The sequence below is a fragment of the Castor canadensis genome, chromosome 19, assembly GCF_047511655.1.
Source record: "Castor canadensis chromosome 19, mCasCan1.hap1v2, whole genome shotgun sequence".
Classification (NCBI taxonomy): domain Eukaryota; kingdom Metazoa; phylum Chordata; class Mammalia; order Rodentia; family Castoridae; genus Castor; species Castor canadensis.
In genome coordinates, this window is record NC_133404.1 from 4,780,829 (window position 1) to 4,806,191 (window position 25,363).

The 25,363-nt window shown below is 47.5% G+C and overlaps 1 protein-coding gene across 5 annotated transcripts in view; it reads left to right on the plus strand.

Moving 5' to 3' along the window:
• Pml (PML nuclear body scaffold) overlaps nt 1-25,363 on the plus strand; it is a 43,729-nt gene that overhangs the window by 6,981 nt on the left and 11,385 nt on the right. For 2 of the 5 annotated variants that reach the window (XM_020165635.2, XM_074061848.1), the window contains exons 3-7: nt 11,935-12,515; nt 16,631-16,701; nt 20,097-20,234; nt 20,653-20,911; nt 21,865-21,917. In XM_020165635.2, the coding sequence (XP_020021224.2) occupies nt 11,935-12,515; nt 16,631-16,701; nt 20,097-20,234; nt 20,653-20,911; nt 21,865-21,917 (1,102 nt within the window). Of the gene's footprint in view, nt 1-11,934; nt 12,516-16,630; nt 16,702-20,096; nt 20,235-20,652; nt 20,912-21,864; nt 21,918-22,541; nt 23,694-23,960; nt 24,710-25,363 lie in introns of those variants that run through there. The other 3 variants (XM_074061849.1, XM_074061847.1, XM_074061850.1) reach the window with 3 other exon arrangements.

Here is a 25,363-nt window from a genome sequence, read left to right on the forward strand (position 1 = left end):
TGTCCCTCAAGCATGAAGGATGGCTTTAAAAAAAACAAAGAAAACTGATCATGTTGCTTAAAAGTCATACAAACACACAATTTACCAGGGGTTACTGTTATAACTCGTAATTTCTTTGCAAGACCTCAGTACCATAAATAACCCACAACTTCCTTCTGGTCACAAGTCAGGGGTAAACCACTCTGTCCTTTGTCACTGAGCTGACTTGGAGCTCATGCTGGGGAGCAACTGCAGAGGTGGCTTTAAGTGAGGGTGGGAGGAGGGGTGGGAGGGGCCGTTTAGCACTGGTATATACCTCAGTTCTTGAGTCCAGAGAAGAATTCAGGCAAGACGCAAAAGTAGTGCAAATGATAGTAAAGTTTATAAGGGAAAAGAATTTAGTATAACAGGAGAACAGTGGGGAGAAATTTTAGGGAAAGGAGAAACATTTCCTGCTCCCCATGCAGGAAATGGGAGACTCAAAATGGTGGTCATCACCTCTTAGTCTTATACTTCCCCAGTTGGAGTACAAGTGGCCATGTCTGGCAACCCGTAATCATTAAGACAATGGATCTGGGTGGCTAAGATGAGTGCTAAAACAAGGAGATGTCACCCAGGTCTTCCCAAAACGGAGGGACAACAGTTGTGCTTCAAGACTTCCCTTTGGCAGACAAACCTTTCCCTGTGCACATTCAAGGAACCTTGCAAATTGTTAACATCTTAAAGATAAAGACAGAGGCAGATGCAGACAGCCCCTTTGTGTCCCCCTGTCCCTGTAACTTGGCATCTGAAGGGAGGTGGGAGAGGACTAGCTACTCTGGCTTTTTAGTTTTTACTTTCTTATTTTAATATCTGAATCTGGCCCTTTTAATAGTTATTTAAAATAACATAATTTCCCTGTGCCCTCATTTATCCTGCTTTACCTATCACTCATGGCTAACTGACATCTCTGTGGAGTCCATTCTTTGAGCCCATGTTCTTATCTTGCCTGCCATGTGACAGGTTCTCTACTAGGTGCTGGAGAGTTCAGATTACTCAGCGAGGTCACACTGTGATAAAGGAACCAGATCAGCAATGAAAAATCAAGTCTACAGAGCTCTGTGAAGGAGGAGGGAAGCCTGTGTCACTTGCTACCTATTGCCAGGTGCTGAGCAGAAAAGTTAGTGAGACAGAAAAGTTAGTGAAACCCCGTCTCAATCAATAAGCTGAGCATAGTAGGAGGCCGTAAGTAGAAAGACTGCAGTCTGAAGCCAGCCCTGACTATACCTAAAAAAATAACTAAAGCAAAAAAGGGATAGGGGTGTAGCTCAAGTGGTAGAGCGCCTGCCCAGCAAGTGGCCCTGAGTTCAAATTACAGTACTGAATAAAAAAAGGCTCTGATCACACTTGTCTTCTGTTCCCTGGCCAGTATCCTGTGTCCCACACACGGCTCACACAGAGTGTGCGCTCAAGCCACTGTTGCAGGGCAGAAGGAAAAAGGATGGCAAGCACAAAGGCTGGGGAATCTCAGAAAAGCCACGTGACCAGCCTGGATTGACAGGGAAGGCAGCTTTCAAGAGTGTCACACTAACTTGCACACTGTGCAAGCAAAGAGGCAGGTCCCAGGGAGGTAGGATCTCATGTGCAAGGCAGAGGCACTGGGGGAGTCTGTGCATTTTTAAAACTGCGATACAGGGTTTTTGTGAGGACAGGGACAGGAAAGATGAGCTAGGATCAGAAATGGAGGGCCTGGGAAGAGTTAGGATGCTAGCCTGCAATTTCCAGAACAGATTGTGCTCAGATGGTTCCTTTTCTATGCATACACAGGACATTGAGCATCGTGCAGAGTACCATGTCAGTGGGACAGATGGAGAGCCTTTCACCCAAGAGTGATCTGGGCCTAGGACTTCCATGGAGCTGAGGCCCCTCTTCAGCTGTCAGATGTTAGATGTCAGATCCTAAAGCTTGATTGGTTGGGGTGAGGCACTTAACTAGGGCCATCAAAGCCACTAACCAGGAAGAGCTTGGATTAAAGTTGACAAGAAAAGACCTGTTAATAAAGTTTAAGAAGTATGATGAGGTCATAACTGGGAGAGACGTTCCCAGAGCCAGAAGCTGGAATGATTGGCCACAGGTAGCAGAGAGGCAGGCAGACAGCCTGGGCAGCATTTGGGGCAGAGGCTAAGGACATGTGGTAGCAACATGGTGACATTGCAGGGAAGAGCTGGGCTCTTGGCTGATGAGGAACTGAAAAAGACAGGTGCCAAGGGACCTGCTGGACAAGGCAAGCCAGCTGCAAAGGGCCCACACTTGATGAGGGACCTCACTGCCTTGCTGCCCTGAACCCACAGAAAGTATCACCCTGAAGTCTGCACGTTGGGCATCTTGCTGCCACCCCTACCCCTACCCCTACCCCTGTTCAATTGACAGTCACATTTTATCAGCGATCAGTGATGCTATTGAGAAGGCCTGTGAAGAGGACCACATTTCAGGAGAGAGACTGCTGCCTGCGGCTGTTTCTGATAATTTAAGCAGAGGACTTGGTTTCAGAGCCAGGAGCAATTAGTTTTTTTTCATGGAGGGACAGCTAAGGTCAATTTGGCAGAATAGCATGTGGCCCTAACCCCCTTCTCCTTTGATGTTTTGAAGAAAGAAGTAAGGATTTTTTTGTGTGGTACTGAGATTTGAACTCAGGGCTTCACACTTGCTAGGCAAGTGCTCTCTGCTTGAACCACACCTCCAGCCCTTTTTTGCTCTTGTTTGGAGATAAGGTCTTGGTGGTTTGTTTGTTTGTCCAACTGGCCTGAACTTCAATCCTCCTATTTTAAGCTTCCTGCTATTGCTGGGATGACAGATGCATACCACCACACCCAGGGTTTTTCTCTTGAGATGGAATCTTGCAAACATTTTTGCCTGGGCTGGCCTAGAATCTTAATCCTCCCAATCTCAGCCTCCCTTGTAGCTTGTGGTGACAGGTGTGTATCACCGCACTCAGCTATTGGTTGAGATGGACTCTCGAAATCTTTTTTTGCCCAGGCTAGACTAGAACCATGATCCTCCTGATCTCAGCCTCCCAAGTAGCCAGGATTACAGGTGTGAGTCATCAGCTTCTGGTTAGAAGCAAAGAATTTAAAGTAACCCAAGCCAAGATCAAGGTTAGGGCTAGCATCTCTGTTTCAATTCTCCTGAACACTAATCTCTCCTTTCCAGTTGTGGGAGTGGGCTTTTGCAGTTTGGGGATGGGCAATGGAGGTTTAGGATATTTTAGAAGAATGTTTACCAGCAAGACTTGAAATTAATAAGTTTTTCACATTGATTCCTGATAAAATTAAATTCACTGTAACCACATCCATCTATCCCGTCCATCCAGCCACTGAACAATCACTTACAAAATGTATATTTCAAACCTGGCATGAAACAGCTGTTTTCAGGCAAATGAGAGTTTTTTATCCTGAATTTACAGTTTCGGTGTATGGATAAATTGAATATGCACAGCCCTGTACTCCATGGTCAGGACCCATAGGTCCCAGCAGACCTTTCAGATAAAACAGTGGTGGCAGTTTTAAGAAGGGAGTCCTTGTGTTTAATTAGGAAGAGGGTTAGGGAAGCCTTGACAAGCAGTCAGCGTTTAAGCTGGACCTTGAAGAGATTTGTTGGTTTCTATAGGTTTTACTGAAAACAAATTGTGTCAGTTAGTGAGAAATGCTTAGTTAGGGACTTAAGCAAAAAAAAAAAAAAAAAAAAGGATTGATGAGCCAAGGGTGGTGACACATACCCTTAATCCCACTTACACAGTGGGCACTGGCAGGAGGATCTTGAGTTCGGGGCCAGCCTGGGCAAAGTTAGTGAGATCCTACCTGAAAATCAAAATTAAGGATAGCCCAGTACCACTAGTAATAATAATAATAATATTAAATTAAGGGGTTCGTGTCTTATGTAAGCCAGTGAAGGCTTATGTAACCATCTGACCTGATTAGCTATTCAGATTGTATCACCAGGAGGCCGTTTCTCTGTGTTTCTGTGACCTGGCTTTCTGCCAAAGTCACCAGATGGGTGTAGCATCTCCACAGGGTGCCCACCCTCAGCCTTCAACCCTGAGGGAGAGGGAGCAATAAGAGTCCCCGAATTCAAAGCCAAGGCTCGGGGGTGTCTGATTGGGTCAGATTCTTTCCTTGAAAGGGTGTGCAGGCTGCTGGGCGACACTCAGATTAACTTAAATCCAAGTCCAGTGCTTCCTTCCCCAAATCTCTAGGGCTGGGAACAGGAAGTGTGTAGTTCCCTACCGAGTCCAATTCCATTGCAGTGCCAGAAGAAAGAATTTGCCTTTAAGACATCTGAGAAAAATGTCTAGTAGCCACTGCAAAGGAAAGCAAAGAAGAAAAACTATTCCAGAGGTGTAGGGTGCCGTGGGACAGAACTCAAATGCAAGGGACAGGTTGAAGCCAGCCTCAAGGGAAGCACCCTGACCTTGGGACCTGGGCAGCCTCTTCCAATAGGGCTGTTCTGGGTGGAGTCCACCTTCCTTGTCACAGTAGAGCACAGTCCTGCCTTTTGAGATATCTTCATGCTAACTTAATTCCTGCACCCTTCAGTGAGATTGTAGAGGAAGAGAGACCTGCTCCCTGTACAAAGGAGACAAGAGGTCAAGAGATTCATGGGGCCAGAACAGCATGCAGAGTTCTGACTGCAAGTGTGACTGCACATGTGTGCACCTGCCACTCCTGCTGGCTCTGGCCTTCAGGACGCCCTGAATTTGTGAAAGGATTCTGCAGGTCGTTTATCTAGAATTTGGTGTGTTTCCCCTTTGAATTGTATTATTAAAATTAAGCATGGTGCTTAAGCAATGCGAAATTTAATTTTCCTCAAATTTAACAGAAGAAAAGGGAGCTAAAGTAAAAATTAGATCTGCCAAATTTCAAAGAAATAGATCTTAAAATAGCTTCCCAAGAGCTGGGCATGTGACTCAGTGGCACTGTACTTGCTTATTATGTGTGAGGCCCTGGGTTCAAATGCCAGTGCTGCCATAAATAAGCAAACAAACAGATCTTTAAAAATATTCCTAAAAGATGCCTCTAAAATTAAGTTAAAAAAACAAAAACAAAAACAATACACACAAAAAGGGCTGGCAGAGTAGCTCAAGTGGTAGAGCGCCTGGGAAGCCCTAAGTTCAAACCCTAGTACTGCCAAAAAAAAATCCACACCTTCCATCCATTTTGTTCTGGTTATTTTGAAGATAGGGTCTCATGAACTCTTTGCCCTGAGCTGGCCTCAAACCTGGATCCTCTTGACCTTAGCCTCCCAAGTAGCTAGGATTACAGACGTGAGCCACCAGCACCTGGCTTATAGTTTGTTTAATGAAGCACTTCCATTTTAGACAGTATCAGCTGAATCTCAGCTATGAAAGATGAGGACGTTTGCTTTGCATCCTTCTGGTTTGGGCTTCACGTCAACAATTCTGGTGTTCACAAATACTTTTACAAAAGCATATATAAAATTATTTTTATGTGGCTTTAAATGGATATGGTGGTTCTAATCTTGGTTTGTCATTCAGTAGCCATTAAATAAACAAAAATACCGTAATGTTCAGCACAGAACTAGTTTGGGGTTTGTTTTTGTTTTTGTTTTGCAGTGCTGTGATGGAGCCCAGGGCCTCATGCATGCTACCCAAGTGCTCTTCCATTGAGCTCCATCCCCTATCCCCTGAATTCGGATCTGGATTGAGTTCTTAACTGAAGAGAGGTTGTCAGTAGGGAGGTTTTTTTCAAGGAACACTTCCCCGTTCCTTGAGTCTGGGTGCTGAGAGAGCCTGTGGTTGCTGGATACTTGAAGATATCTTGGCTGAGTGTACCGTTCCGGGTCACGCTCTCTTTCCTTCAGAACGTTGTAGACATTGCTGCATTGTTCATGAGCCCGGACTCAGGCCACACTAATTTGCTTTTTCTGTCTTGATACCTAAAGATAGTTTGCATTCTTGAAATGTATTGGGTAACCGAGCTGTCTTGCTGCAGACCATTTTATATCAAATTATCTGTTATCCAGCATGATCCAGCAATCTAATCTGTGAATTCAATGATGTTTTTTGGTGGTACTGAAGTTTGAACACAGGGCCTCATGCTTGCTACACAGCGCCCTGCCACTTGAGCCATGTCCCCAGTCCTTTTTACTTTAGTTACTTGTTGTGTTTTTAGTTATTTCTCATGTTTTTTGCCTGGGAATTTAGCTTATTGATTGAGATGGGATCTTGCTAACTTTTTGCCTACGCTGGCCTCAAACCTCAGTCCTCCCAATCTCTGCCTCCTGACAGTAGCTGGGAACAGGTGTGAACCACTCACTGTTCCTGGCCTGAAATTTTCTTTATATTCTTCTTTTTCCTCCTCCTTCTTTGTCTTCCTTCTCATCTTCTATTTCTTGGTTTATTTACACTAGTATTACAATTTTTAGTTTATTAATTTTAAGTGTTTTCGGATTAGTAATCTAGCAATATTACTACATTTTGAAGGGAATTTAATGACTATTGAATGACTAGCAAAGATTAGAGCTACCATAAGTATGTACAGCTACATAAAAGTAATTTTATACACACTTTATAAAAGTACTTGCAAATACCAGAATTGTTTGTGTCACATAAGGTATTATTGCCTGTTTTCCATGTTACTAGGGTCTATTAAAGCTTAATGATTGACTTTAGTCATGGAATTTTGTAACAAATTCTAGCTATGGCATATTTTACAACTTGGATGTGTTCCGTCTGCCAGAGCTTTTAAGATATTAAGGTATTTGAAGGCTGACATCTCTAAGTAAAAGGGCTATGTTACCAGCTAATATGGTGTTAGGTTAATGATATCTTTTTTTCTTATTCATGGCTTTAAATAACTGATTTTTTTTTATATTCCCAACTCTTTAGTCATTTTATTTACTGAAAATAGGTTAGATTTAAAAAAATCAGAGCTGATAATCACTGTACTTTTCTGTACGATAGGCTGTTTTATTTCTTGCAACACCTACTGGCATATGTTAATATTCACCAGCATATGATACTATATAATAGCAGGGTATTATAAAATCATTGCGTTTCTCCAGGTGATCTAACTTTGTTCCAAAAATGGAATCTCCTTTATTTGCCTGTGACACTCTTTTGATTGCCCTTCTGAGGAGTTTTGGTGCCATCCTCTTGGCTTCTGAGGATAATAATGCTTTGGAAATTCCATGATGGGCTGGTGGAGTGGCTCAAGTGGTAGAGCACCTGCCTAGCAAGTGTGAGGCCCCGAGTTCAAACCCCAGTACTGCAAAAAAAAAAAAAGGGGGTGGGGGGGGAGGGTGGAATTCCATGTTGGGAGGCACTGGAGCTGATTGGAGCTGGAAAGCCCAGGGCAGGGAGGCCAGGAGAGGACAGTGCCCCAGAGGATAAGCAGTAATCCAGGTGAGACCAAGGCAGTAGCAAGGGAAATTGATGTGACAGGTTGGAGAGCCAGACTGCTGCCTTCACCATCTTTATAGCAAATTCTGGTATTTGCAAGTACTTTTATAAAGTATGTATAAAATTACTTTTATGTAGCTGTACATACATATGGTAGCTCTAATCTTTGCTACTCATTCAATAGTCATTAAATTCCCTTCAAAATGTAGTAATATTGTTAGATTACTAATCTGAAAGCACTTAAAATTAATAAACTAAAAATTGTAATACTAGTGGAAATAAACCAAGAAAAAGAAGATAAGAAGGAGGGGGAGAAGGAAGAATATAAAGATGTGTAGCCCCATGCTACACATAGTTATTCATAATTTTTATGTAAATGGAGGTAGACTCACTCAAGAAGACTTAATGATGAATTATTGTGGACTCAGTAAAAGAGAAGGAGGCATCTAGGATGACTATGGTCCCTGGCTTGAGTGCCCATTAAACTGTGAGGCCATTCACTGCCCTACAGATGGCAGGAGGAGCAGGGCACCTGCTGCCTACAGAATGAGTGAGTGGCCCAACAGAACACTGTCCGCCATATGTCCTGGGTGCCGGGAGCTGTGTAGAAATGAGTGGGGAAGGAAAACACAAGCTTCCTCTTCCTCATTCTTGGGTGTGGGGCCAGCATTAGACAGTAGTGTGAAACAGACAATGTCTCTCTCACCTCTTTCCTTGCTGCTTCTTTTACTTCTGTTATCTTCCTGTCTGAAACCTCAGGCCTTGCATGTCTACCAGCACCTTCTCAACTGAAGAGTAGTGGGAGGGCTGGTCAATAGGAATAGTGCATTCACTGTGTTTAGATATCCCAGGTTCTGGGGTTATCCATCTCCTCTCCTGTCTAGAAATCTTGTTTCCTTAATTGTGTCTCCCAAGGGGTAATGAGAAAGCATTCTGGTTAAACGCATTCATACCACTGTGTAAATGACTGATGAATCCCTTTAATTACCCTGTAATTGTTTTGAATTTCCAAAAGAGCTGCTCTTCTTCTACTTCACCAAAGTGAAGGTTCCAAGTTGGCTGCTTGGAGATGGAGGTTTGGCCATTCAGGCGTACCAGGCCCTGCCCTGGAGTCCTGCTTTCATGCCAGTTCTCTCCCTCCCCCCAACGCTTCCCATAGCATCTCTGGCATCCTGCATTTCCCGAAACACTTCTGCTCCTCTGGCCCCAACAGAAGTTGTGGCTGAACTGGGGTAGCCTTTCCATACTGGGAAGGGGACAGCCCAGGAACACACTAATGGTGATGTTTCCTTACTGTCTGAGCTTGAGAGGTTTGCCACCAGCAGCAGAGCTGTCCCCCCCCATGTGTACATGTGTAGCTACTGCCCTCTCTTCTTTCATGACTCCAGAATGCCCCTGTGCTCCTGGCACTGTGCTGGGCACTTCACATCCACCTTCCTGTCTTTATCTTTGCAATGTCTATGAAGAGCAAGCATTATTATTCCCATTGTACAGTTGGGGAAATTAAGACTCACAGAGAGAATTTGCTCAAGGCTCAGCTACAAACTGGAAGAACTCAGATTTAGGCCCAGGTCTCCTCTAGAACTTATACCCTTTCTGCTGTCACATGGCCTCTCTCACATGACTGTTTAGACATGGCAGCTTTAGAATAGGGGGATTGAAAACCCATGAAATGTGTTGAAGCTTCTATTAAAATATTAATGATGTGGAAAATTCACTTAGCAGTCATAAAGGAACAGTGGAACAATAGATCCCAGGGAAGAAGAGAAAGCCCTGTTGTAAAGCCTAGATGGATGTCCCTTGAAGGTTCCCAGGTGACTCTTACTTAGAGTTCAAACTCCTTGGCTTAGAATTGATTAGACTCAGCTACTCAGGAGGCACAGGCAGGAGGATGAGAGGTTGAGGCCAGCCTGAGCTATATAGTAAGACCCTCTCTCAAAAAATAAATGAATAAATAAAATTCTAAAAGAAGACGAGGAGGAGAAGGGCTGGTTGTGTGGCTTGAGTGGTAGATACCTGCCCAGCACTAGCAAGTACAAGGCTCTGAGTTCAACCTGCCAGTATTGCCGAAAAAAGAAAGAGGAAGGAAGGAAGGAAGGGAAGGGAAGGAGGGAGGGAGGAAGAAAAGTTGATTACAGAAACTTTTGTAAATCTGTGAAAAGGGAGGAGAAGAGAAAGGCACCTACTACTTTACCACAATAGACCTTTCCTTTCTTACTTTCTCTTTGATCATGTAAAATAGAACTGACACTTCATGTTGTATAACTTGCCTTTCTTATGTCATGGCAAGTCATGAATGTCTTTACAAAAAGTGTAGTTTTGGTGGCTCACGCCTGTAATCCTAGCTGTTCAGGAAGCACAGATCAGGAGGATCACAGTTTGAAGCCAGCCCAGACAAAAAGTTTTGAGATCCTATTTCGAAAAAAACCCTTCACAAAAAAAGGCTGGTGGGGTGGCTCAAGGTAGAAGAAGCCCTGAGTTCAAGCCTCAGTATTGTCAAAAAAAAAAAAAAAAAGTAGTTTTGAATTTTTCAGTATAGGCTTCTGTGTATTATATGATTTTCTTTCATTTCTTCAGTGATCATTTACCATCAGGAGAATAAATGAAGCATTGACTAGAGTTTCTCCTTCATGGTGTTATTTTTTCATTTATCTCTGAAATCTGTTGGAAATACATCCACAGGTGAAGTAAGAAGCAAGTCTCTCACCTGACTCCTGCCCCCCAACTTCCAGCCAATTTCCCTGATTCAGGTTGACACCTTGAAAGGTGATTTCAGATGACACCTTGAAAGTTCATTAGCTTGGGATGCTTCATGAACTACTACATTTCTAGATATGCCAGGACCCATTCAGGCCTATCTAGTTTTTCTTTTGATTATTCCTCTAGTCAAAAAAAAAAAAAAAAAAAGTCAATCCCCTTTTAGTACTGGGAATCGAACTGGGGTCCTCATGCTTAATAAGCAAGTACTCTTCCACTTAAGCCATGCCTCAGTCATTTTGCTTTCAAGCTTGTTTTTTTCACATAGGATCTCACACTTTTGCTCAGGCCAGTCTCACACCTTGATCCTCGTATCTCCACTTCCAGAGTAGCCGGGATTACAGGCATACACCACCAATCCCAACTGATCCCACATTTTAAAAATTAATGGTGGTTCTATGAACTGTCAGTATTCTAGCCAAGAAAAATCTTTTTTTCTTACACTGGCTTTTTAAATTTTCTTAGCTACTTGGTTTGTTTATTCCCTCAAAATATAAATTTAGAACCATTAAGCTAAGTCTTGAAATCTCACTCATAATTTAAGTTGCCTTAACCCTTTATGTTAACTTGCAAATTAGTAATCCTGGATTTAGTCTAACTGGGACACCGATACACTTCTCTGGTTTTTAGACTTTATCTCTCAGTGAGTTAAAGTCTTCATATACATTTCTTCATCTAATTCCTACATATTTCCTGCTAGGATTATGTCTAGGTATTTGATAGCATTTCTTGGATTACTGCTGTGAGACCATGGAATTCCCCCATATTTCTTCTCATTTGCTTTGCTTGGATAGAATTAAACCATTTCTCTTTTTCTCTACCCCTCCCTTTCTTGTGTCACCTAGCCACTTTGCTTAGCAATTTCTTACTAATCCAGTGGTGTTTTTAGTTCATTCTTTTGAATATTCCAGAAGTAAATAACTGTCATTTTGCCTTTCCAGAGATAACAGTTCTCTATATGAGTCAAGTCCAGGTTCATGCCACAGGACTTCTGAACATGATCTAATTTGTTGTTGTTGTTGTTTGGCAACACTGGGGCATGAACTGTGTCCCACACTTGCTAGGCAGGTGCTCTACCACTTGAGTCAACCCTTTTTTGTGATGGGTTTTTTTTGACATAGGGTCTCTAGAACTATTTGCCAGGGGCTGGCTTGAACAGTCATCCTCCTGCTCTCTGCTTCCTGAGCAGCTAGGATTGTGATCTCATTTTTTAAAGAACAACTATCCCCCATCCCGCCCCCCCCAAAAAATCATTTAGATGTCTGGGCCTGTTTCTTCATCTGTGAAAGGAGGACCACGATAATTCCCATTGCAAAGGTTAAGTGGGATGATGTATGACCAGTCTTTAGAATACTGCAGGCAGTAGCTCAGTTTGGGTATTTATGTGAGGTGAATGTGGTGGAGAGAGGCGGGAAGGAGGCACCTCACCAAGCTCATCTGGTGCCTCGGAAGTGGCAAATTCAGAAGTGGCGGATGTTTTCTTGTGGGGTCTGTGTTACTGGGGTTTCAAACTCAGGCCTTCCTATCACTTGAGCCATCTCTCCAGCCCAAGATTATTCGTGTATTTTTGCATTGTCGCAAGGGTGGAGAAACTGTTACTGCGGTAACTTTACTTTCTGTTTGATTGGTAGTTTGGGTGCTGTCACCATAATCATAAACACTGAGTTGGGAAAACACGAACCTAGAACCATGTCATGATCCAAAGTTCGGTAATTTGGGAAGAGGAATTATTTCATAACAAAAACGAAAAGGGGGAAAGAGGCGAGACAGCCCTAACCCGGGTGGGCCTCGCGTGTCCGCAGCATCTACTGCCGAGGCTGCTCCAAGCCGCTGTGCTGCTCGTGCGCGCTCCTGGACTCGGGCCACAGCGAGCTCAAGTGCAACATCGGCGAGGAGATCCAGCAGCGGCAGGAGGAGCTGGACGCCATGACGCAGGCGCTGCAGGAGCAGGACGGCGCCTTCGGCGTGGCGCATGCGCAGGTGCGCACGGCCATCAGCCAGCTGGGCCGCGCGCGCGCCGACACCGAGGAGCTGATCCGCGCGCGCGTGCGCCAGGTCGTCGCGCACGTGCAGGCGCGGGAGCGCGAGCTGCTGGAGGCGGTGAACGCGCGGTACCAGCGCGACTACCAAGAGATGGCCGGCCGGCTGAGCCGCCTGGACGCCGTGCTGCAGCGCATCCGCACGGGCGGCGCGCTCGTGCAGAGGATGAAGCTCTACGCTTCGGACCAGGAGGTGCTGGACATGCACGACTTCCTGCGCCAGGCGCTCGGCCGTCTGCGCCAGGAGGAGCCCCAGAACCTGCAGGCGGCCGTGTGCACCAGTGGCTTCGACGAGTTCAAGGTGCGCCTGCAGGACCTCATCTCCTGCATCACCCAGGGGACAGGTAGGTGGCCTGCTCATCATTTAAGGGCTTATGCTTTGATGTTGCTCCCAGGGGAGGCAAGACAGAAAAGAACAAACATACCCATTTGACAGATAAGGAAAACTCGCTGGCCAAGTGGCTCCAGTGATGAGTGCCTGCCTAGCAAGCGTGAGGCCCTGAGTTCGAATCCCAGTACTGCAAAAAGGAAGGAACTGTTACGTGCCGGTGTTGAGGGTGTTGCAGGCCGATTTCGAGCGTCCTTGCCTTCACAGACCAGAGAACTGGCTAGTGAGGCAGCCCAATGACGAGCCAAAGCCGGTGTATAAAGTAGGATTTATTAGAGAAAGGAAAGGCTACAGCTAGAGAAGAGTAGTGGAGCCTGGAAGCCAGTAGCTCACTGCTCTGGTGAAGGCTGGGGTTTTTATGGACATTTTAACTCTGGGTTAAGTGGGTTTTTCTCATTGGTCTTGGATTCGAGGGCTTTCTCAGGTGAACTGGTTTGTTTTGCACCTTTACTGGGGGAAGGAAACAAATCTTTTTTTTTTTTTCATTTTTCTTTTATTATTCATATGTGCATACAAGGCTTGGTTCATTTCTCCCCCCTGCCCCCACCCCCTCCCTTACCACCCACTCCGCCCCCTCCCTCTCCCCCCCCTCAATACCCAGCAGAAACTATTTTGCCCTTATTTCTAATTTTGTTGTAGAGAGAGTATAAGCAATAATAGGAAGGAACAAGGGGTTTTGCTGGTTGAGATAAGGATAGCTATACAGGGCATTGACTCACATTGATTTCCTGTGCGTGGGTGTTACCTTCTAGGTTAATTCTTTTTGATCTCACCTTTTCTCTAGTTCCTGTTCCCCTTTTCCTATTGGCCTCAGTTGCTTTAAGGTATCTGCTTTAGTTTCTCTGCGTTAAGGGCAACGAATGCTAGCTAGTTTTTTAGGTGTCTTACCTATCCTCACCCCTCCCTTGTGTGCTCTCGCTTTTATCATGTGCTCATAGTCCAATCCCCTTGTTGTGTTTGCCCTTGATCTAATGTCCACATATGAGGGAGAACATACGATTTTTGGTTTTTTGAGCCAGGCTAACCTCACTCAGAATGATGTTCTCCAATTCCATCCATTTACCAGCGAATGATAACATTTCGTTCTTCTTCATGGCTGCATAAAATTCCATTGTGTATAGATACCACATTTTCTTAATCCATTCGTCAGTGCTGGGGCATCTTGGCTGTTTCCATAACTTGGCTATTGTGAATAGTGCCGCAATAAAAATGGGTGTGCAGGTGCCTCTGGAGTAACCTGTGTCACAGTCTTTTGGGTATATCCCCAAGAGTGGTATTGCTGGATCAAATGGTAGATCAATGTCCAGCTTTTTAAGTAGCCTCCAAATTTTTTTCCAGAGTGGTTGTACTAGTCTACATTCCCACCAACAGTGTAAGAGGGTTCCTTTTTCCCCGAATCCTCGCCAACACCTGTTGTTGGTGGTGTTGCTGATGATGGCTATTCTAACAGGGGTGAGGTGGAATCTTAGTGTGGTTTTAATTTGCATTTCCTTTATTGCTAGAGATGGTGAGCATTTTTTCATGTGTTTTATGGCCATTTGAATTTCTTCTTTTGAGAAAGTTCTGTTTAGTTCACATGCCCATTTCTTTATTGGTTCATTAGTTTTGGGAGAATTTAGATTTTTAAGTTCCCTGTATATTCTGGTTATCAGTCCTTTGTCTGATGTATAGTTGGCAAATATTTTCTCCCACTCTGTGGGTGTTCTCTTCAGTTTAGAGACCATTTCTTTTGATAAACAGAAGCTTTTTAGTTTTATGAGGTCCCATTTATCTATGCTATCTCTTAGTTGCTGTGCTGCTGGGGTTTCATTGAGAAAGTTCTTACCTATACCTACTAACTCCAGAGTATTTCCTACTCTTTCTTGTATCAACTTAAGAGTTTGGGGTCTGATATTAAGATCCTTGATCCATTTTGAGTTAATCTTGGTATAGGGTGATATACATGGATTTAGTTTCAGTTTTTTGTAGACTGCTAACCAGTTTTCCTAGCAGTTTTTGTTGAAGAGGCTGCTATTTCTCCATCGTATATTTTTAGCTCCTTTGTCAAAGATAAGTTGCTTATAGTTGTGTGGCTTCCTATCTGGGTCCTCTATTCTGTTCCACTGGTCTTCATGTCTGTTTTTGTGCCAGTACCATCTTGAGAGCATTTTGCTCATCAGCCCTGTGGCAGATCTGTATCTCTCCTTCAGGCTGCAGGAATGCAGGCCTCCATCTCCTCAGGATGCAGGAATAATAATTGCCCTCCGTGGGGGATGGGATACTCACTCATCTGCCTTAGGTCTCCAGACCCAACAGAAGGAAAGAAAAGGGAGGGGAGGGAAAGAAACCGCATTTTGATTAAGTCTCTTAGGTTTCCTCAGGTCTTAATTACAGGGGGAGAATAAGAAGAGGAGGATCTGACATGGGTATGCAGGTGCCCAGAAGTTTTGTAACTTATAAGACCCTATGGAAGCCAGGCGTGGTGGTCCATGCCTGTAGTCCCACTCAGGAGGCTGAGGCAGGAGGATCACAAGTTCAAGGGCAGCTTGGGCTATATAGCAGGACCCTGTCTTAAAAAGACAAAACAAAAACTATAGAATAGCTGTGACCTTTGGGGAGCATGTGGCAGTTGAGAAACTGCAGGGCTGAAAATCAGATGCGTCATTATTTTAATTCACTCCAGAAAGTTCTCTCAAGCCCTCTGTGCCCAAGAACAGAGAAGTCAGCTGGAGTGTGAGTAGAAGGGGGCTAAGAAACGCCTGGGAATGAGGTGCCTACTCAAAACAATGGAGAATGGAGGAGATTCCTTGCCCCTTGGGTGGCTTGCCATCTGGACCAGCTGCCAACCTCTGTGGACCCTGCCTGATATTGAGCATCAAAATCTGGATGAGCTTAGAGACATCAAGGGGCTTTCAAACCAGGTGTGGGCAGGGGGCTGTTTACAAGAGGAACTTCAGGACTTTGAACTAAATATCTGGGCTGAACCAGCAAAAACCCTTGTTCCTTCCTATTATTGCTTATACTCTCTCTACAACAAAATTAGAAATAAGGGCAAAATAGTTTCTGCTGGGTATTGATGGGGGGGAGAGGGAGGGGGTGGAGTGGGTGGTAAGGGAGGGGGTGGGGGCAGGGGGGAGAAATGAACCAAGCCTTGTATGCACATATGAATAATAAAAGAAAAATGAAAAAATAAAATAAAATAAAAATAAATATCTGGGCTGGAATCTGAGCTCTGACCCCCTGACATAGGGGGGAAGACAGAGAGAGGCTACGGAATCCAGAAGCACCCCCAGCAGGTATCAGTGATGGAAGGCCCAACTTCCTCCTCCTGGAGCTGGCAGATGTGAGCTCATAAAGTTATATAATCCTAGAGCGGCCGTGGACTTTTGCCTTTTCCATCTAGGCAGTAAATGTTGCCCCATTTCCAGGAAATGACCCCACAGAGACTTTTGTTGGTTGGTTTTTGACAGTATTGGATTTTGAACTCAGGATCTTGTGCTTGCTAGGCAAGCCTCTACCACTTGAACCATGCCCCCAGTCTTTTTTGTTTTGGTTTTTCAGGTAGAGTCTCATGCTTTTGTCCCAGCCAGCCTCCGGATTGTGACCCTTCTCTACCTTCTGACTAGCGGGGATTACAGGTGTCCACCACAATGCCTGGCTCCCACAGAGTTTAAATAGTTTGCCTCATGTGTTATATCTGGGCAGTGGCAAAGAGAAGAGTTATTTTATTCTGAAGCATGAGAGATTCAGAATAGATTTAAGAACAGTCAGGTGGTGGGTCAGGAAAGTATCATGAAGCATACAGTAACGAGTCAGTGGGCAGGGATGGCTTTCGGTTGTCCACTCCTGATGGCCCAGAGATGGTGAGTGGTATACATGGGATCTGGAGCCAAAGAAATAGCTCTCTTCTCTCCCTCTGGCTGGGTTCATGCAATCGAGGAAGGCTTCCTTCCAACTGCCAACTCCTCCAGATGCCTTGGAAATGAACATCCAGGAAAAGCAATGAGGTCCTCCCCTCTGCCACTGTCCTAAGCTAGAATGCCCTTCACCAGTGTGTCCCTGACTTTCTTGTCCCTTTTCTGTGTTCTTCAGATGCAGCATTGTCCAGGAGAGCCAGTCCAGAGTCTGTCAGCACTCCCAAGGAGCCTTTTGATGTGGAGCTGGTGAGAGGGGTTTGAGGTGTGAAGGGGAGGTGGTAGGGTGCAGCAGGCAGGTAGATTGGGAATCCTATTGTCCCAGGGGTGTGCCTGAGAGAGGGACAGAAATGGCTGGACTGAGACTTTCAATGGGAGGGAGTGACGGAAGGCATTAAGGAGGAGTCGACTGGCTGACCGCGGGCTCCTAAAAGCCAAAGTAGCTCTGAGGGGCCATGAGCCATGTTCAGGAGGGTAACACCCAAGGGTGAGCAGTCAGGGAAGGGTGGGGTCACTGGAAGCAGCCCTGTTAGATGTGGCGCATGGTCTCCCCCTTCCTTGTAGTCCGCCCCAAATGTGTGAGCCGTTTTGTGGGGTTTGCATATGTACCTTTCTCTCCCCGTGTATGGTTCTTGAATTGGAATGGAGAATGGGCCAGGAGTCAGATCTCCATCGCAGCAGCCTGGGTTCCAGGGTGGAATCCAAGTCCATCCAATACCTAAGGAGCATGCATACCTTCCAGGGTTGGAAGACAACTGCATGCTATGCCATGTGGGCATTCCCTCTGCTGTGCCCTGACTCGTGGCTGGACAGTTTTCTCTCTCTCTCTCTCTCTCTCTCTCTCTCTCTCTCTCTCTCTCTCTCACACACACACACACACTCCAGAGAGAGGACATGAGTTCATTCTTGGGGTTCCCCCTTCCATCTCTGACTGCTCTGGCTCACAAACTGCTTCCCTGGGGGGAGTTCAGTAATGTCCCTTTCACCTGTCACCTTCAGCACTCATAGGCTTGGCTTCCCTCCAGCAGGATGAGCCTTCCTTGTTCCTCCCCAGCCCTGGCATCTGTCTCCTCCCCAGCCTGCTCACTCTGGTTTGCCTGCCAGCCAAGGATATGCGCCAGGACTGAGCAGCCCTCCATAGACAGCAGCTCTGCCTCAGGCGGCAGGGCATTAAGCCTTCCTAGCTTTGCCATGGGGTGACCCAAAGGAGAGAGATTGCTGTGAGCTGGGACAGTCAGGAGAGGCTTCCTGAAGGAGGCAGGACTTGAATCTGAGCGTTTCAGAGCTAGGTGACAGCATGGAGTCTAAGCCCCTATTAAGAGGATGTAGCTAAGACTTAGAGTGGGGCTGTGATTAGCCCATGGCCACAGGCAGCAAGCTAGGGTCAAGGCTAAAAGCCAGCTCTTAATTGCTTTGGCTATAGCATCTCTCTCTCTCTCTCTCTCTCTCTCTCTCTCCATGTATATATATATATATGTAAAAAAGAGAACTATTTACTTACTTACTGATTGACTGATTGGTCGATCAATCAGTCGTACTGGAGTTTGAAGTCAGGGCCTTGCACTTGCTAGGCAGGCACTCTATCACTTGAGCTCTCTTTTGCTTTTAGTTATTTTTCAAATAGGGTCCTGGGGCCAGCCTCCGTCTGTAATCTACACCACGCCTCCTATGTAACTGAGATCACAGGCATGCACCAGCACACCTGGCCTTAAACCATGATCCTCTGGATACGCATGCTGAGATTACAGCATGATTATTTTATTTTTTGATAAAAACACAGAAAGTGATAAATAGCACTTCCCACACCCACCTGGTCCCTCATTTCTAGAGCCCAGACACCTGTCTGTTCATTTCTTATAAATCCTTTCAGAATTTCTCTACATAATTACAAGCAAATACGATGAGAGACGTTTGCTCTTTTCGCTCAGTTTTTGCACAAAGGTAGCAAAATGCCACATATACATGGCCTTGCACTCCCGGGCTACTTTATGCAATGGTGCATTCCAGTATTCTTGCCCCATCAGTAGCTAGTATGTCGCACCTTCCTGGGACCTTTTTGCAGCTGGATCGCGATCCACTCAATGGATGGAGCATGCTTTATTTCGCCAGTTCCCTGTCAGTGCACATGCTGGTGGTTTTGGGAAAGCCAGAGCAGAGGGGGCCTCACTCTCAGCTGTGGAGCAGGTGGGACTTGGAGCATCCAGGCAGAACTCTTTTTACAAAGCCTTTGTTTTTCACCTTGGTCACCACCTGGGGGGTGGGGAGTGGAGCTGAGGAAAGGAAGTGGTTAACAGTGTGAGGGCAGGAAGGCCAGGTGAGGCAGGCATAGATGTAGCTCTGGGAGCCACAGTGCTGCCTTAGGAGGCAGGAAGTGGGCTTCTAGATTCCCACACTCACCCCTCTTGGAGCTGCTGGTTTGTTTTCTTTGGTTGCATCCATGCACCTAGGAGAAATGAAGAGAAAACACACCAGCAGGCTTAGTGGGCACTGTTTGGATAGGGCCATCGCTGGGGGTGTCTTCCCTCCTGTTTCTTGTAGGCTTTTTTCATAATGATGTTAGCATACTCTTACAGGAAAAATTAACCTGTCATTTTTAAACTCTAAGATAACTGTTGATCAGTTATCATGACATTTTTTTCCTTACTGACTCCTCCTGTATATCCCCTGGTTTGTTATCTGGTGTTGCAGGAACTGTTAAGAAGGTGGGACAGAAGCAAATCCCCAGCCCTGCCTACAGGGAGTTCTTAAGTTACAAGAGGGCCTTTTACGTACTAGCACTTTGCAGAGCCAGACAGGGAAGGATAGAACAGTACCTATCTTTTAAACTTTTTTGTAGTTCTGAGGATTGAACCCAGGGCCTGTGCATGCTAGGCAAGCCCTCCACCACTGAGCTACATCCCCAGCCTTGAATAAAGTTTTTGTTTGAATATCTTTTGCTGTTCTTTGAGGTATACGCCTAGAAAAAGGATTGATATGTCATACAGTAATTCTCTGCTTCACTGCCTCTACTTAATTTTGAGATAGGGGCACAAAACACAGAACTAAGCATGGAGTGGTAGTAATAAAAACAACATTTATCATTGTCTTCACCACCACCATTACTGGCATTTTATAATTGCCAGATGCTCTTCTAAACACTTGGCTTGTATTTTATACATTTCATCCACATTGCTGTGATGAGGTCGGTTTTAGATTTCCTATTTACAGAAGGAGACTGAAGGCTGATGCATTTTAAGTAATTTTTCCTACCTGTGTAGGAGCTGTCCAGGTGGAGTTAGGTTCACAGGTGGTCAGTTCAGCCCAGTGGGAAGGCTGAAACTTTGCAATTGTTGAGGGAACTGCTGCCCTTGGCAGTGAGCACCTTGTCCCTGGAGGTGTGAAAACTGCATGTCTCGAGGAGTTAGGTAGTGTGGTCCCTAAGGTATCTTCCTGCCCTCAACGGATACATAAGAATTGAAGTGGTGCCTGTACGCCAGGAATCCAGGGTCAGAAGAAGAAGACTGCACAGTGGATTTGGAGAGGACTGCTTGTCCCACTAAGATCTGAGCTTGGGACCAGGGCACCTACATCTTAGGCTGGTGACAGGCCTAGGATCTCTATCCTGTTACCTGGTTATTTCTGACTCTTGTTTCCTGATTTTGCAGCCCAACGAGGTACAGAGGGCACAAGCCCAGGCCCTGGGGCTGGCTGAGACCCAACCTGTGGCTGTGGTACAGTCAGTGCCCGGAGCACACCCTGTGCCCGTGTATGCCTTCTCCATCAAAGGTTCCCCCTATGGAGAGGTAAGCCTCTACTCAGCCCTGCCTCTTGCCCACTCCCTCCCAAAGGCCTAGACTCCACATAAGCAGTGAGGTGGAGCCCGGGTGAGAATCCAGGCCTTCATCAGTGGGTATTGACTCAACACCCACTCTGAGCTATTTCTCTTGCCCTTGGCTATACTGTCAGCATGAGCCACTCCTAGCCTAGCTCGGGTGCTGACACACCCAGGGCTATTGAGCCAGCAGAATCTGGCAGTGAGCAGCCAGGACCAGAGAGCATGGCAGCATGGGAAGATTTCCTGTCCAAAGAGAGGCATGGTCTGTTTAACAGAGGAAACTGAAGGAGCAAAGGTGTGGCCACAAGCCCCCAGCACCCAGTACAGGTCTCTGGCCACTAATCCTGGAGGTGCTTGACCTAGCTCTGTGACTCCCCACTGCACAGGAAGTCTCCAACACAATCACACCCCAGAAGAGAAAGTCCTGCCAGACCCAGTGCTCCAGGAAGATCATCAAGATGGAATCTGAGGAGGAGAAGGAGGTGAGGTTGGCCTCGAGCTCCCCTGAGCAGCCCAGGCCCAGCACCTCCAAGGCAGTCTCACCACCCCACCTGGATGGACCTCCCAGCCCTGAGAGCCCCATCATAGAAAAAGAGGTCTTCCCACCCAGCAGCAACCACGTGACCAGTGATGCCAGGGAGTCAGGTAGGGAGGCAGGCAGCACAGTGGCGGCTGAGGCCTGCACACTGTCCTCCAGGGTCTGGGCGGGCTCCCCCTCTGCATTCTGTACATTCTCTGGAAACACAAAGCTAACAGAATTCCTATGTGTGTCCTGCTTTCTGAGCTGCTATTGATTAGGGCAGGGACAGCCCCCAATTGGCCCAGGGTGGCAAATTTACAGTTTGCCACTTGCTTTGCTGTGGTTGGTATGGCGAGCCTGAGACTCATACCCTCAGTCTTACCCCAAAACAGTCTCCCAGTGCCCAGCACCATACCTCTGCACAGGGTGGGTACCCCAAAGAATGTCTGTTGGTGGGTGCCCTGCACACTCCCAGAGACGGACGACTTGGGTAAAACCCATACCCATCATTTCCCTCACATTTTTCTGCAAAGGCCACCCACCTAAAATATCTTATTTGTCTACATGAGTTGTCCTATATGGACTCTGCCTGACAGGGAGACTGAGTTCTTGGACAGAAGTTGAGGTCAGCCCAAAGACTTCTTCAGCAAGAGAGTTCTTCCTGGAGCTGTGCAGGAACAACTCATTGTAGGTCCCAAATGGAGCTCTGACTGCAGTTACACACTGAGCCCTGAGTGCTATTCCTCGCTCACAGATTGGAAAAACCAATGTGTTTCTTTAGGATTGCCAAACGTGGTGGTTGCCATGCTTCCTGTATGGGGAGCATGTTCTGAATTCAGGGCCAGTAGCTGCATTAAATACTCACAGATGAAGCACAAAAAGTGACTGAAAAACCCATTTGTGAAATAGGCCAGACCCACACACAAAGCAGATCTCCACAGGACACGCAGCGAATGTTCACGTCAGCCTTCCTAGGGCATCCACCCACGGGCCTGCAAGGATTCCCAGGTGAACACCCTTCACCTGGCCAGCAGGTGTCCCAGGCAGAACCTGATGCTACTTCCCCTCTCCGTTTCAGAGGAGCGCATCGTGGTAATCAGCAGCTCGGAAGACTCAGATGCCGAGAACTCGGTGAGTGGCTCAGAGGTTCAGCCCAGGACTCCAGCCTCCCTTCATTCCAGGTCCCAGAGGCCACAGCCACAGCAGGTGACTCTCAGGCTCGCCTTGCGCCTGGAGAATATTCCAGCAAGGCAGTAAAAGCCTGAGCTGTCCCGAGGATAGTCTCCAAATGCCAGCTACATGGCTGCAGCTTGTAGGCAGGCCTCTCACCATGCTGGGGCAGGAGCCTTCAGCGGCTATAGTGCTCTTCTGAAATGCTGGGTGGAGTGCTTCCTTCCAGAGGCCTGGCCATCCTCTGGAAACTCCAAAGCCTTTGGAGTTTCCTTAGGCCTTTTCTGTCGTCTAAGTTCTCCATGAGGAGGACTGGACAAGAATCCATTCCCTGGCTAACAAGGATGGCCAGTGAAGGGAAGGGTATGAGGCTATGGGCAGTGCAGTACAGGGTCCAGACAAGCAAGTTTTGGCTCCATATAAGAAAGAATTTTAAAGCCATCCCCCAGTGAAGCCAGTGGTCTCGTGGGTAGTGACCCTTCTGTCCCTGGAGGTGTGTTATTGGAGGCTGGGCAGTCACCTGTCTAGGGAAAGAGATACGAATACAGTGGAAGGTTGGACTGGGAAGCCTGGGGTCCTTTCCAGCCCTCAGTCTGAGGTTCTGTATTGGAAAGTGTATGGAGCCACCGGAGACAGCCGCCTCACACTCCTCGCCTGGCCACTCGCTGCTGAGAGCACAAGGAACCTCCCACCCCCCCGGTTGGCCCCTCTGCCATCCTGCTGAGCAAGCCGCTGTCTCCAATGCTGAATCTCCCAGTCAGCCTGCCGATCGCCAGGAGCGTACTGCTGTCTTCCGCGGGATCGGTGTCCACTCACCCAGGACGCAAAGAGCCACCCGCCTGCATTACATCTTCAACTTGCCCTTCCGGTGGCGTCGTGCCTCCATGCGGACTTGGTCTCCCCCGGTGACCCAGGCTACCACTCCTGCCACCACAGGGCCTCCCAGCCTCCCTACCAGTGCCCAGGCACATCCTGCCTACCCACAGAGGGCCATCAGCCCACCCCGCCGGGCACGCAGAGCCCCGAGACGCCACAGGAGTTCCCGCCAGTTAGGCCAGTGGCTCGACAAGTTTTTTTCCTTCCCTCTGTCTTCCATGGCTTCCCAGCTTAATGCCTCTTCCACCAGGTGTGTGTGGGGAGGCCAGTCACCCTCAACTCTGAGGATGAGAGCTTCCTCTAGGGGCTCTAGCAGGGCCTTCATGGAGAATCCCCAAGTCCAGGGCTCACAAGATATCTCTCTGACTGCATTCCCTCCACTCGGCCCTCCTGAAAGGGCCCCCATCAGTCTGGGCCAAGGCCCTCTTCCGACAGGCCTTGAGCCCGGAGTGTGTGTCTCTTCCAGGGCTGCTGGCCTGCCACACCACTCGCTGTAGCCTTGTGGCCAGACACCCCTGCCTGAGCCCCTGAGCACTTCCTCCAGCCCACACACCAAAGGCCTGTGCAGAGTAGGCATTCATTAACTTGGTCAAGGAATGAATGGCTCCGTGGAACCCTAGCAGGGAGGGAGATTCCGGTCCTCTGTGGCTGTGAGGGCATGGCTGAGGTTCAGGCCAACCTTCGTCACAGGCCTCTTTGCCCAAGAAGGAAGATCCTTGCACTTTGCTGTGTTTCCAGCCCCCACCCCACTCCCTACCCAAGCATTGTCCCTAGACCTCTGCCAGCCTGTGAGTACAGGGACTGTGTCCGTCCCTGCACCTGGCAGGTGTGGCTGCTCAATAAATTCTTGTTGAATCATGACCCTTGCGAACCCTTATTCCACAGCCCTCAGTTTCCCTGCTGGACTGAGCCCTTCCCCTGCAGTGTTTTTGTTTTGTTTTGTTTTGTTTTTTTCTTCCCTGCACCAAAACTTGGTTCTCCTCTGGGGATACCAGGCCCCATCTTCCTCCCACACTCATGAACATCAGAGGGAAGCAGGACAAGGCCTTCTGTGCCTCTTGTACTGTTACTGCCCCACTGTCTGCTGGCTTTGAGGTCCCACTCTCATGTGTGCCCCACTCTCCCCAGATTCTCTCGGACATCCATCCACCTCCCCTCATGGAGTAAGGATTTCTTCTTCCTGTTCGTGTCCTGCCTTCTTCCCCCTGTGACTCCAGCATCCACTAGCATCTGCTCCTTGACCTCTCAAGGGTCCACGTCAGCCTCCAACCATGTGACCACGTCCTGTGCTTCCTCACCATCTCTAACCACTGGGACTCAACCACAGCCTCCTGTTCCTTGAGCCCTCAGTCCTGCTGTCACCTCTCCCATTTCAGTCACTGTCCCACGAGGACCTGTGAGGCATGCCTGGCAGAAACAACCCTGGAAGGATCTGGGAGCCTGCTGCCTCTGTGCTGCCCCCTGGAGATCCATTGGAGAAAAGCCACACAGCAAGGCAAATCTCAAAGGACGGTGCTAGCCTGAGGGCCTTGATGTTCTTCCTCAAATCCTTCTGCTCTGCAGGACAGCTCGTTGCCACTTCTCTGAGCCTCAGTCCGGACCCTCTCTCAGCTGGTGACTGCATCTTCTCTCCAGAGAGAAGACAGGAGCCCTCTGATGGCATAGGCATGGTGGACATCTTGCTACCTATTGTGGATCCACCTGTTTCTGTCTCATCCCTTCACCTGTCCCTTCTGCTAGGGTAGAAGGAATGTCCGCCTGCCTCTAGGACTCACCCCTGTGTCCTGGTCCAGCCCCCTACCCCCTGGGAGCCTCACTCCATCTCCTCATGTACATCTGCTGTGTCTTCTGATCATTACACTTCCTTCTGAACTTAACACCCTGGAAGACAGCCCCATCATCTCCTCCCGTCCTCCTCCTCCTCCCCTTGTCTGTGCTTCACACTGCTCCGTGCTCACCCCACTTCCTGCACCTCCAGCCATGCCAGTGAGTCACCTGCCGACCCTAGGGAAACTTCCAGGCTTCTCACTGCAGTGGTCCCGTTTAGTCCTTCACATTAACCGGCGTGGGTCCCTCCCCTGGGGAGACTTTCCCTCTGCAGCTCTGATTACTCCACTCTCAGGTCTCTGTGCTCTGGTAATGTTGGAGTTCTTGTGGCCTTGGTTCTGAGCCCTCTTCTCTCTTTAATCTGTACACTGTGCCTGTGAGTGCAGCCCAGGGACATTAGCTAGAGGCCAGAGGAAACAGGCTTCAGTCCTAGGGACACCAACTCCACTAACAAGCCAGGTCAGTCCAAAAGAGGACCGGCCAGAGGCTGCTTTGGGGCTCTGTCCAGTAGATTCCCCAGCTGGCCCTGAGACCCTGGCAGTGTCCCCGTCTCCATGGTTTCTGGCTGATATTCATAGGTAGCATTCATACGAAGTTCACCAAAGACTAGGCAGCTGTGCAGATAAGCCAGTAACTCATCACTAGCTCCAGCCCTTCTGTAGCTGCAGCTCCTTGGGACAATGTCTGAGCTGAGCCCTGCCCGC